The sequence below is a fragment of the Bos mutus genome, chromosome 8 (assembly GCF_027580195.1).
Source record: "Bos mutus isolate GX-2022 chromosome 8, NWIPB_WYAK_1.1, whole genome shotgun sequence".
Lineage (NCBI taxonomy): Eukaryota > Metazoa > Chordata > Mammalia > Artiodactyla > Bovidae > Bos > Bos mutus.
In genome coordinates, this window is record NC_091624.1 from 82,440,631 (window position 1) to 82,454,274 (window position 13,644).

At 44.2% G+C, this 13,644-nt stretch overlaps 1 protein-coding gene and 1 long non-coding RNA gene across 14 annotated transcripts in view; one reads left to right on the plus strand and one right to left on the minus strand.

Moving 5' to 3' along the window:
• Positions 1-10,676, minus strand: part of NFIB (nuclear factor I B) — a 257,368-nt gene extending 246,692 nt beyond the window's left edge. For 2 of the 9 annotated variants that reach the window (XR_011465172.1, XM_070375904.1), the window contains exons 1-2: positions 9,646-10,663; positions 3,072-3,603 (exon numbers count right to left, since the gene is read on the minus strand). Coding sequence is in view for 8 of the 9 variants with exons in the window: in XM_070375904.1 (XP_070232005.1) it covers positions 3,072-3,603; positions 9,646-9,675 (562 nt within the window). In the remaining variant the exon portion in view is untranslated. Of the gene's footprint in view, positions 1-3,071; positions 3,604-9,645 lie in introns of all 9 variants that reach the window. The other 7 variants (XM_005889569.3, XM_070375899.1, XM_070375900.1 and 4 more) reach the window with 7 other exon arrangements.
• A 1,881-nt stretch (positions 10,677-12,557) lies between these two features.
• LOC106700556 (uncharacterized) overlaps positions 12,558-13,644 on the plus strand; it is a 64,023-nt gene continuing 62,936 nt past the window's right edge. For 4 of the 5 annotated variants that reach the window (XR_011465175.1, XR_011465178.1, XR_011465174.1 and 1 more), the window contains exon 1: positions 12,558-13,478. This is a non-coding gene — a long non-coding RNA (uncharacterized lncRNA). The remainder of the gene's footprint in view (positions 13,479-13,644) is intronic. The other variant, XR_011465176.1, reaches the window with a different exon arrangement.

Below are 13,644 nucleotides of genomic sequence, written 5' to 3' on the forward strand. Positions count from 1 at the left end.
TATGACTCTTTCCTAAACATAGAGCAATAGAAAAATGGACTAAATTGCGGTCAACCAGACTCTAGGCACAGGAGAGGCTGAATAACAAAGAGATTTCGCTCTAAAGGAAATCCTGCCTTGCGGCCATGGGATGCAAAAGTCTAATGAACTATATATCAGAAATGATTTCAAAATGCATACATTCTCCCCAAAACTGTATCAGATGCAGATGTAGCACTATAGCTTGTGTCAAAGCTCTAGTAACTCTTTCCACATTTCAAAAAAAAAAGATGAGGCTGAAGCTGCTGGGCATGAAAAAAAAAATAAATAAAAGTGTGGGTTGAACCAAAAGAGAAAGAGGGAAAAAGCATAGGAAGTTGGTCAACAATGAACTTTATTATTTGCTGGTCTTTATTTCATTCTCCAGAAGATATGCAGTTTGTGATCTTGTATAAATAACCAAGAGGACTATTGACATTTCTAGATCTGGAAATTGTCAATATATTGTAACATCACTCCACACTGCAATGCGGATGCCAACTAACAAATCACAGGCATCCTGAGCTAAACAAAGAGGGTCCGATGCCAATCCTGGTGCCAGTGGCAACCATCTTTGGCATTCCCTCTGTTCTTTCTCATGTTTTCCTCCTAGTCGTTTAGAAGTGGGGAAAGAAAGAAAAAAGGGGGGAAAGGTAATTCTGTTGCTCGTTCTTTTGCAAACATTACATTTTTCTTTCCTGAATTTTCTCTTGCGTTTTTCTTTATACTTCTTTACCTGATTAATAAAATAGACTTAAGTGGGTTTTCATGCACTTAGAGGAGAAGTAAAAAGTCACAATGGGAGATATGCAGCTCTCTGATTGACTACAGATTAGTCTTTTAAAATGCCCTCTTCAACCAACTGCACTGCAAAAATACGTAATTAACCTACATTTGACCAAAGAAAAAATTTTGAAAAAGGGAAAACACAAAAGCATCTTGATGTGACTTTTTCAAAGAAAGCGCCATCAGATATTAAAGATATGATGCATTCACAAGTAACAGAAGATATAAATCAGGTGCTCAGTGTAAGATAATGAAAGGTTTTTCAAAACGAGACTCAAAACAACAAGAAAATGAATTTTTTATCTGAAAATGTGGTCTCCAAGAGTTGCTTAAAACTTTATGACTATCATGACCGATGGTGCAATGCAGAAGGCATTTATGCATTTTTCTTTCTTCAATCTATCTTCCCAAATCCAAAGGATATGTTCTTTATTGTCAGTTCATCAACTAAGACAGTTGGCTGCCTGCCCCAGGAGTGAATGTACATGTGTGCACACCTCAAGGAATAGCCTTCAAGCAAGTTAAAATGCAAGCAGCAGTGAAGTGCTTGCAAATCTTCTCTCCCTGCACTAAAAAGTTACATAACCCACTTTCTAAAACTTTACTTCCAGTCTTGACTTTCATGACAGAGTTACAACACATTTACAGTCAATCCAACACATATATACGGCCCACCTTATAATGTCACCTCCTAGACAGCTGTCAATCAAATTAAGTGTCATGTGCTAATGAGTTTTTATTTTAGGACACACAGGGAAAAAATACATTTTTCCCCAAACCGTCATTACTTCAACTTTAACTTTTAAACATATAGAAATAGTATATGCAATCTTTTATTTAAAAAAAGAATATTTCCAAATGTATGATCTCAAGCACCATTATTTAAAATCAAGCTAGAAATGTTTAGATAACTTTTAAGCATATCTCTAAAACTATGCCAAGGAAATGTAAAGAAAAAAAAAACACATGGTAATACCTAGATTTCTTAGTCAAAAGAGTAATTCTGATATTTTATATTTCGGGATGATGAAGTTCATACCATTGACTATATCCCACACTTATATAACAAACATCAGATAACCATCTGCCACCTGGCTATCTGCAGGCCACTTTCCCTACCACCTGGCCAAGTTAAGAAATGACCCACCAACTACGGTAGATTAAACTACAGTCCACTTTCAGCAGGTTTTTTTTTTTTTAATGTTTTACTATGGACTGTTGCTAATACAAGCACATCAATATATATCGATAAATTTATTTGAAGTAAAGAAATTCTCACCTCCTTAAAGAAAATATATTAAGAAAAATAAAAATAATAAGCATATTTCATGAATCCAGAAAACACTCAGCAAAAAACATCACCTATTTTTAAATTATTCAGGCAACATTCACCCCACTCTCTTTATCAAGGATTTTTTTTTAAATAGGTATGGTATGCGGTTTCTGCATTCTTTTTGAGATTTATTTTAAACCAGCGTAACCAGTCTACTTTCTGTTTTTGTTCTCTAAGGAGAGCTGCGACTTCTCTCCTTGGTAAGTTTCATGAATTTACATTCAAGTAAACGGACAGTATTAAGTGTTCCCAAATCACTCTGGGAGAATATGAAAACATAAATTATTTAAACAAGACCTATAATCCGTTTAATCTACAGCGAATATTACACAATCAAAAGTAGGTGTTGATAGAAATATTTAAATTAAATAAATCTAAGTCTACGTAAGATATACTTTCTGATACTGGCTATCTTAAGCATTCTGTAATAGGAAATGTTCATTCTACTTTTCAGTGCAGTAGCACTGGATTCGTGAACAAAGTTCATCTACCTCGTTAATTAGGAAGCTAATACAAAGACTGTTAAAGAACAGTTTGACTATTCACAAATCAAGCTACATTTTCAAACTGGCAAAAGATGACTAGATGCAAAGAATGTAGCCGAGGACAAAGAGTGAAGTGTAATCAACTGTAGTTTTCAGATTAGTCTGTGTTTTTGAAAAAGTGTACTATTTCAAAGACATTTGAAAACGCATCTCTTTGTGGTCTTTAAATATCCATGCCTATCCAGGTAGGAAAGTTCCATGTGTATTTCCATGGCTTACACATGGCAGAGGACAAGCGAGTGGAGGAACAGGGGCATGCCACTCTCCCCAGATCAGGTGAACAAGAGACCTAGGGGCCTCCAGGACCATCTAACCCAAGCCAGGTGCTCTGCGCGTGGGGTCTGCGGGCAATGTGTGCCGGGCTAGAAGAAAGAACAATCTGCTCCTACCTTGCTCCTGCACGTAGTATGCCAAAAACAAATCAAGCTCCTTAACTGATACTGTGATATGATGTGGCTGGACACAAAGTGCTGGGTTTGTGCAATGTGGGGATTTCATGAGCCGCTCTCCATCGGTACTTTCCAAGGGGATGCCTTTGAACAGGATCACCATGACTAGATCCAGACGCCAGACTTTGTCTGCCTGTCGCAGGCAGTCGATTCTCCTAATCTTACCCTTCTGGTCAGGATTGGATAAGACACAGCACGGGTGCTTCTTGCCAGTCACGGTGAGCACAAAGTCCTCTCGGTACTCCTGGCGGATATCTTTGCGCAGTTTGGCCAGGAGCCTGGATGCCCACTTCTGTTTGATTTCAGGCTTTTCACTGAGAAGCTCATCTTTGACTGCTCTTTCTTCATCCTTTGACATTCGCTTCTCGTGCTTTTTAAAGTACTTGCGTTTCCGAGCCTGCAGGTTGAACCAAGTATAGGCGATTGCACGGACGTGTGGAAGTAGTGCCTCGATGAATGGGTGAAATTCATCCTGTGGAAGATGAGGGGGGAAAACAAGACATACACGGTCAGTTTAGTTTGTTAAAGGCTCCAAACCATCAGACCACAACCCATTCCCAATTCAGTACCAAAAGTTACACATAAAAATAACATTCTTTTCTTATTTAAAATTATCAAAATAGCAGGACCAGAAGAAAATAAAGTATGCCAAGCTGCCCCTTTTCCACCAAGACTCACAGGTTGATTCTCCCTCCTAAAAAAAAAAAAAAAAAAAAGAATAAAGATTCACGTTTGTATTTCCACTCTGGCCCCATCCCCCTCATTCCCACCATGCATCCTATATTCTTTAAAATGTAAGCAACCAAGGTGCTTGGCACCTAATTCAATATTTAAATATTCACTTGACCAACTAACACTAAGCAGTACCATTTTACAAAGAACACAGTGAGTTTTTTTTTTTTTAATCGGAGCAGAGCTGTTCAGAAGGCAGGAGCGATGGCACAGTTCATTTCTCTTCTCTGTGGCACAGAAACACAAAGCATATAGATGCTCAGTGTAATGCCACACAGTTCCCGCTTTTGGAGCATGCTCTCAGCAAGAGGCTGCTGGTGGCACAAAGAGCATGCGCCATTAAACTTGATCCATTTTCTTATCAAACGTCCAACATTCCAACACTGAAACAGCACCATTCCAGGAGTGGTAACTAGAGAAACTGGTATACGGTGAGGGAAAGTGGGCAAGGACACAGCTTGTCGTATCGGTGTCCTGAACAGAAGGTTTCCATACTTGGAGCAGCACATTCCCTCCCTCCACCAGCAACACTAGCCCCCAACACACACACACCCATACACACACACACATAAAAATACACGCATGCACGCTCTTACTCTCTCACAGATCCACAGACACACTCTTGCATTTTTAAATAAAAGTTTCTAAAGTTGAAAACAGAATTGACTCGGATGTTCTTCCAGCAGCTCTTCCTATAGAATCTGAAGCCCCACTGAGTCAGTTAATTTGTTAACCGATCACATGAGTATGGCAATTATTCTAAAACCCTTAAAAATCAATCTGAGGTGAACAATGAAAAATGGCAACTTGGCACCAACTTTACATTCTTTGTGTCTCTGCATGCGGTGGCAGGGTGACACCAGGAGTGCACCGCTGGTCACTCCCTGCCTTTGTGGAATCAATACAATTCATTTGCTACACATCTGAATTCTCGGACAGGGCTGTGGGTGCACATTTGCACGGGCTTGTGAATCTGCACGTGGAGAGATCCGTTCTAGTGAATAAAGTGGTTTACCTTAGGCTCCTGCGTCTTTCCTGCCTGTTTCATCTAAGCCTTTTATAAGGCAGAGAGGCAGCTAGGAGTGGCAGATAATCTGCACCTACAGTTATTTCAAGCTACTTCCCAAAGCAGTCAGTGTTTCATTACTTCCTGCCATAGGTAAAACCTGTCTCCTAAGCTCAGGCCTATTACTGTTCCGAGAAAGAGCTTAACATCCAGGGCGTGCACACTGTAAGTGGGCAGTGAGGCCAGATCTGAAACAAATGAGAACTTCCACTACGGCCACTTTTCTGGTCACTGTATCGTCACCTCAACCGCAAAATAACTTTATCTAACTACTTATATCCCAAGTTAGAATTGACAGCCTAGTACTGGTCACCTTGAACTATATGGAATAAATTCTATCTAATCAGCAGTCTGATGAATTCCATCAGGTAAAAATGATGAAAGTACCATGAATGACTCTCTAACAAAGAAGATGCCCCCAAACTCCCATAGAGTTATGAATTCATTTTCAAGATCATATTCAGTTTCAGTGTTAAAGATTGCGGCATGTCCACAGTCTATCGTTCGGATCCGGAGGAGTTATACATCCCATCCGATCGATAATGCAATTTTCAAGTGTTTTAACGTATTGCCGTGAAATGTTCCGAGAGCAGGATCAGCCTAAATCAAAATTTTATAACAATACAGAATGTGGATGATTACATCACAGCATGAGGCATAACCAAATGCCATAGAGGAAATCATTAAACCGATCAGTAGTTTCCAGCAGAGACTTGAACAATTCAGTTACTATGCGAGCACATTAAACTAGGCCATGGAAAGAGTTAAACCACAATCTGTTCTTTGTGTGGGAAGGCAGCCCTGCTCACAGCAACCACAGCCCATGATAAGACCTCCCTATCTCCATACACTTTCTGATGCCATGCTTTCAGCGTTCACTGTAACTACAAAAACTTTGTTTATCTCCCTTAGAAATATATGCAAGAGGAAACCCTGCTCGAGGAAATGTGGACTCATGCTTTGGGAACTCACTTCCTATAATCTAACTTCTCCTATGATTTATTAATATGACTTAAAAACCTACATATATATACTCACAAACTAAACCTTGAAATTGTAAAGAGTACATGCGGGTGGGAAGAGCTTTGTCTCACTCACTTTACCCTTGCAGTATTATTTTATTTAAAAATGCAGTATTATTTTAACAAATATTAAGCAATGTGGTAACTCTCAAGTACTTTTATCCTTAAGTACTATGTTCAGTAACATTTCATTCTCTTATAAAGACTTCAAATATAACTTTGATTACATTTGTTTGAGTTTCTAATCATCTATCATATAATAGATTTCAAAATTTTAACAACTTATTCTAAACAATCAAAATGCAACACCGAGGGCTTAAATTTGGAATTTCTTAGCTGATGCGCACAAAACAAAACACTACTTTGTTTAAGGTTGCCTTTAGCTTGTTGCCAATGCTGCCAAGTAATGTTTTAAAACATAGTTTTTTTCTTTTGATAAATACAAGCGGCAAACTTTCTGAGTCCACATTCGCCTTACAAATATCTTTCAGGGCTTTACTATTACGCAAATTCCTTTTAAATAAAACACTTACTTCTGACATGAAGATATCCTCAAAAAATGGTAAGTAGAGTTCTTCAATAAGTCACATGTATTTTTGTATTAACATGACTAAAGTACCATCTCCCAAGTATGACTGTTTTCTAATGCTGAGTTGTAATACATCTGTAGTGATTTTGAATGGCATCTATATGAAGCATAGTAACTTATCTTCATCAAAAAAATGATTAAAGTATTCAAATGTCCTAATTAATAGGTTATCACAATAACACTATAAACAACTATGAAAATTATTTTTTTAAGAAAGCAAAGCATTTAAGTAAGCTAACATCTAATGTCTATGCTAAGGTAATAGGCCACCTTACTCTTACAGAATTTTTATTAAAACACATTGGCATTCAGTAATTCTTTCTCTTTTCAAACTTCCTTTATTAAACTAAACTGATAAAATAAACAACCTAGTTACAAATTTCAAATATAAAAGTAAATAGTCCTAATTCCACTGGAAATATTTATTTTTCTTCACAGAACAGTGGTCTCCATGAAAGGGATGGAAAATTAGACCAATATAGAGGTAGAAGAGTAAATACTAGATGTTCTTGGAGCACTGCTATTTAACAATAAACCATTTTTATAAATGTACCTTCAGAACCTGAAAAATAGTGAAAGAAAAAAAATTCAATACAATCATTCCAAGTGAAAGTTACATTATTAAGGGTTTACATTATTTTTAGCAAAAGCAAATACAAAATCCTATTGATGCTTAATTTTCTTTTTACATCTGATTTATACTGATGTAAAAATACAGATTTATATCCATGTACTGATAATTTTGAATAACACTTTGATAAATATCAACTATAGCCTCTTTTGAAACTTCTTTCTAAAGCCTAGATATCTTATTGCAACAACGAAAGCACTTTGCAAAGTTTTCAATCAAATAAGAATGTTTCTCTATTTTGTATTTACATAATCCTAAAAAATGTTTTGCTACAGCTATTAAGTTCCTGTAATACAAAACTAAACTATTGGTCTGATATCAAAGTAGCATTGTTAATATTACTTCTGCAACACCTTACACTATAAAGTCACACAGATATTAAAGGGAGAATTCTAAAGCTAAAATTTTTTCTTCTAGTCTAGGCCTTAAATCCCCAAAACAGTTTCAATATGTCAACCTAGATTTACATTATTAAAACAGTAGAGAATATCAGTCAACATGAATTAGTGTTGGTAAGTATGTATCCTTGAATACTAATGGGACAGTTGAATGACTATACTGTACATGCTCCTAATATTCCATATGTCACCATGCTACAATATTATTTTTAACTTACACAAATTTAGATAAAGCTAGTGACTTTTCGATTCATATCTAGAGGAAACCAAAAATGCAATGTAATTGCTAGCAATGTTTCTGAAAAGTCGATGCTGGAAATATGAACCAATATAGAAAAACAATCATTTACAGGTGAGAGCAAGTAGTGCAGCACTTTGCACGTGAAAAGCTTACCTCAATTTGTTTTATTTGAACTATGCTTCAATAATGTAAAAAAAATATCAAATGGATGTGGTTTACCAGAAAAAGGAAAAAATCCTGCTGATGGATAATACGAAAGGTAACTTTTGCAACTGAAGTCAATTCGTTATACCTGAAACAGTTTCATCACCATATTTATTGGCCATTACTCACAGCCTTAAAAATACAAATAGGTCAGCAACTCATTTTTTCCAGTTTTGTTAAATTAAAGTGCACGTTTACTTGCTGAAAATAGCCATATCTAAGTTAATCACACTCAGATGCCAAACAAAATATAAACAATAAAAAATGTGTCAGCCAAAAAGCTACAGGACTGTATCCAATCACTGAATAAGCCTTATCATTGTTTTCATCTTCATTCACAATTTATGAATGCCTCAGTCCTTTTGAATCACAATGGCTTCTAATTGTCATACAATTGAAATCTTAATCATTTGTCCATTACAAAAATGCATCATCATGATACTGGATTTTTTAAAACTTGTAACACACCTAAGACTAGGGGACACTTCTTAAACTGTTTATAGTTTTTAAGCCAATGTCAAAGAAAATGGTTATCAATTACTAATCGTGACATAGCCTCCTAAAAGCTGCAGTCAACTCTCCCACACCTTTAGAGGTTTAAAACACTGCTTCAAATAACAACTCTAGGCTAAGATATTTAGTTAGTTCGTCAGTTGCTTAGTTAGCCGGGCAGCGATGAAAGCCGCCCCCAGGTATGTCTGTTCGGTCTCTCCACTTTTCCATTTGACCAACCGATTTAAAATTATATAAATTGTGTTCTTGTAAAAGTATAAAGCCAGTATTTTATTTCATAACACTGTACCTGAAATCTTAGGACAATTTTCAAAGTGAATTTTTGAAAATGACCTTACTTTTCCAGCATTACTTTCTAACCTACGCCCCAATATCGTCAAATGAACAGGTCTCCACAAAATGAACATGTTTTAAAAGTCCTTTAACTTTCATCCCAGCCAACTAACTCCAGTCCACGTCTAGATCGCCTTTGTGGCATGGTCACTGGAAACCTCAAAGTGCGGATCGCGATAGACTAGAGTTTCAGATCCCCAAATTAAGCAAAGGAATGGTCCCCGGACCACAATCTTCGACTCGCTTCGTCTCCCGCCCACTGCCTGCAGCGGAGTCCAGAGGCACCCACAAGGACTCCTACTGGAGTTCCTTCGCCCAAGTTCACTGCTTGTTTATTAAGGCTCAGTCCCCCCCCCCCCGCCCCCCAAAGCTTCTCTAAAGCCGGAGTCCACCTCAGCGCGCAAGCAACCAAAAGAGGCAGCAGGCACCCTGGGCAGGGGCGCAGCAAGCACTCCAGGGGCCGCACGCGGGCTAGCTCTCGCGGGCCCGGGCCCTGCCCATCCCTGGCGGCCTCGCCCGGCCCAGCCGCCCTGGCAGCACAGGGGCACCCGCTCTCCGTGCCCAGGGTGCCGGGCTGGGCGCACATGGTGATTGTGAGCTAGGGGCCGCTCGCCGGCTCTGGTGCCGCCCTGCAAACCCCGCCGCAACTCCGGACCACTTCTTCTGCTGGGTTACCGGGGTGTGCGGAGGTTAACTAAAACCAATAGTTGTCCGCGGACGAGAGCAACAAAACAAAGGCATTTCGGGCTAGAGAGAAAGCTCGAGAGAGTGACTGAGACATGTACCTGAGTGAGACAGATGGGAGAATACATCATGACTTCGCCTTAAAACGCACTTTCCCGGAGATGCCCAAGAAAATCTTCGAGAAGCAAGAATTTCATCTATTCATTTTACAGTCATCTGAGCCCCGCGATGCGATCAATCAGGACAGGGCTCTGCGCTGGATCACCGCAACTTCACAACAAACCCAGTCCTCCTTAAATAGCCAAAGATTCAAGTTCACTCGGCGTGCTAGATTTCCCGGGGTGAAATCCAATCTACACTTTTAACCCTCCTGCAGTCCGAGCGCGCTGGCCGTGCTCGCCGAGGCCGCCGCCGCCGCCGCCGGTGCTGGCTGCTTTTCGCCTGGGTTTGGGGATTTGTTTTCTGTTTGCAGTTGTTGTTGTTGTTGTTGTTGGGGGCTAGGGGGTGAGCGAAGGTTCGGTGTGGGTCGGATTGGGGTGGTGGTTGGTGGTGAAATGCTTTTTTAAAAAAGGCGGGGAGGGGGGCGCAGGAGAGAGGGCGGGAGGGAGAGCGAGGAGAATGTGTCACCGCGCTGGGAAAGTTCAAGGTTACAGCCCCAAGCACTGCGGCAGGATCCCGGAGTGGCGATCGCAGGCGAAACTTTGCCGCGAGGCGACCATGTGTGTGCGCGAGGGGGGAGCGTGAGCGAGTGCGCGCGGGTGGCGGGGCGCGCGCGGGAGAGGGCCGGGGTGGGGGCGGGGTGGGTGGGGGAGCCGGCAGAGGCCGGGGTGAGGGAGGGGGCGCGAGCGCAGGTCTCCCGGGCGGAAGAGGTTCGCGGCGCGCGGTCCCCGGCTGCAGCCGCCGCCGCCCGCGCCGACTCCTCCACGCCCGGCTGCCCGCCCGCCGCCCGCCTCGCCCCGCGTCTGACCCGGCCGAGCGAGGAGGCTGCTGCTGCTGCCGCGGCTGCCCAGAGCCCGGGGGTATCGGAACGCGCTCCTGAAAAATCCCAAACGATAAATCCCGCTCTCCCGCTCGGCTCCGAACTCCTCTCTTTCTGCTCTGGGCTCTTTTTTTCCCCTCCCTCTCTCGCTTTCTTTCGTTGCAAAACTTGGAAGTTGAAAAATTCACCGGTTCCACCCTCTGGACCCCGCTCGAGCTCTCTCCAAATCAGACTTAAGGATTGTTTTATTATTTAATTACACAATCATCGCTTTACTCCTCCTCCTGCAAACGCGCATTCCTTTTGCACCAGCCTCTCCACACCCCCCGCCCCCCACCTTCCTCCTCCTCCTCTTGCTTCTCTCCCTCTCTCTCTCTCACTCATTTGTTAAAGCTCTCATACCACTGCAATAGAACCACAACTTTTTTTTTTTTAATTTTAAATAAATGATCATTCCGCCCTTTGGGCAAGTCCCGCGCCCTTCCCCCAACACGTACACACCCCGAAAACCCGCCCTGGAAAAAGGTATTTCGGTGCTCGCTGCGGACTCTTTAAGCCGCGGGAACCTCCGAGTGAGAGAAGCCCTGAGCCGAACTGGGCCCGAGAAAGGAACGAATGGAAAATTCCCTCACACCCAGGCCGCCCCGGGGCCCAGACTGGGGCGCCGACTCTCGCACCCGGGGCGGGCGCGGTCCGCCGATTCCGCCGGCTGAAAGGAGGAGGGGGAGACGGAGGGGGTATGGCTGAACGAACTTGGACTTAAATAGTTGGGGCACGCCGGCGCGGGTGGGAACGGGGCCCAGCCGGGGTTTCCCAAGCACGGGCCCGCATCCCGGGGCAGCTCCGCACAAGCGGCGCGCCTCGCCGCGGTTTGCCGCCCTCCCTTGGGGGTGCCCGGTGCACGTGGCCTCGCTCGGAGCGGGAGGATCGGGCAGCGCCGCCGCCTTCTGCACCCTCCTCCTCCTCCCGCGACTCCTCTGGCTCGCTCCCAATCCCCACCCCTCCCCGGGGCCCGGGGCGCCGGCGGAAAGCGGCTCCCGCGCCGCCGGGGTGCAGGCAGGGCGGGGCCGCAACGCGCCTGGGGCTGCGGGGCGGGCGGGCGCGCGCGCGAGCTGGGTGCGTGTGTCTCTAGAGTCCTGCAGAGGCCGCCGCTCCCGCCTCGCTCCCGCGCGAGGCCCCGCCCTCACCCCGCCGCGAGCCGCGGGCCCCGAGTGAATGAACTTGATTTCGGAGATGTGGAGGCCGGCGCTTTGCCTCGCACTCTTTCTGCGCGCGCGCGCGCGCGCGCACACACACACACACACACACACACACACACACACACACACACACACACACATATACAAACACACACACACACACATACAAACACACACACACACACCCCGCCCCCAAATTCCGGTTTTCGGCCAGGGGTGGGTGGGGAAGAGGTGGAAGCAAAGACTGTGCAGACAATGGGGAGAGGAAAAGTGAGTGCCAGGGGCTACGCGTCTACCTAGCTCGGGGGCCCCCGGAGGGGACTCGAAGGCCCCAGCCCGGGGGCGGGGCCGCCCCCACTTCCAGCTGTGCTCTGGAGCCGTTTGGAGGTTCTCCTCTGATTCCCCTTTCCTCTTTTTCTCGCTTGCCTCCTCTCGATTTTTTCCCCTCAACTTTCTCCTATCTCGTTCTCTCCGCTCTTCCCACCCCTTCCTTACGCCCCCCCCCCTCCCCGCCCCCCCCGGCCACCACCACCAGAGGACTTGAAGGAACTAGTGACTTTTTCCTTCACCGAGTGGGAGTTATCCACATCAAGCATTTCACAACGACACATCAAGAAAAGTAGGCAGGTTCAAGTCAACCATGAAATGGTCACTTTTTAACCCCGTCCTGTCCTCATTAGGGAAATGCTCAAACACAGTCCGTTTTCAAAGAGCGCTCTTAATGAGGCGAGCCTGCCAAGTCCACCAGCTGCAGCCCCCGTAAAGCAAGAGCCTAAAGAAGAAAGGCGGTGGGGAAGGAGGGGGAGTCGAGGAGGCCAGGGGTGGAGGGGGGAGCTTTGGTTCTGGGAAGACAGGTAAAGTCGGGGAAATTTAGAAAATCCCCCGAAGTTAACCCTTTAGGGCACACCCCACTGGGAGCGGAATCCTCTAGTCCGGGTTCTGACAACGTTAATTTCCTTTGTGTGGGTCATTTCTTCTTTTTGAAAAGCCAGAATAAAGTTGACAGTCTTTATAGATGAAAGAAATGAAGTGAGAGTACGGGTTAATCCGAATAAATACTAATTTCTCTCAGAAATGTTTAGGCAATCTCATCCTAGATTTAAAAAAAGAAAAAAGCCCAAAACATCACTTTGTGTTGCACATTCTGCTGCATCCCTTTTCTCACCCTCTTACCAGGTCTGGGGGTTGGGGGGGTGGGTGTGTGGAAACGCTACTGATAACACCAGCTTTAACTACTGGAGTTTCCCTTTGAACAAATATTCAATTTGACCGGGGTTAATTTACCATAAAAGACATTCCCGTTGGCACGAATGCCCTCCTGTCCTTGAACACACCTCTTTGAATGCCTGGACTCTTACAGAAGCCATTATTTCGGGGTCTCTTTAAAAATCAAGCGCCCATCTCTCTTTCTCTCCCTCCCTCCCTTCTTCCCTCCCTCCTCACCACGCCACCCCCAGTGAAATCTTGGCACCCTGCAAGTGCTCCGTTTCAGCCAGAGATCCCAGAACCAGCCGCTGTCCCCTGGCAGAAGAGGCCCAGTGCTGAGCCCTGGGCAAGTGTCTGCAGACATCGCCACCCCTCCTCCCTTACTAGTTTTCCTTACCAACAGAAACCCTTTCCTTTTGCCACCCAAACTAGGTCGCCTCCAGAAGTTTCTCACGAGCTTAGAAAAGAAGAATGAAAGACAACTCTTAACACAGAAGAGCCCACAAAAGCTACAGCAGCGCCAGAGGTGATGAAGCAGCAACAGACCCAGGTAAGATCCCCCGAGACCTAAAGATGTCTGGGGCCTCCCAGGCCTATCACTAAGGGGTTCAAACCTCTCCCTGTCTGTAGGGCACTTATGGATGAGCATGGAGGATACTTGGTGGTGGGGGTTTTGATTTGTTTCCAAGAAAAGGGAAAACAAGAAAGGAGGGGGA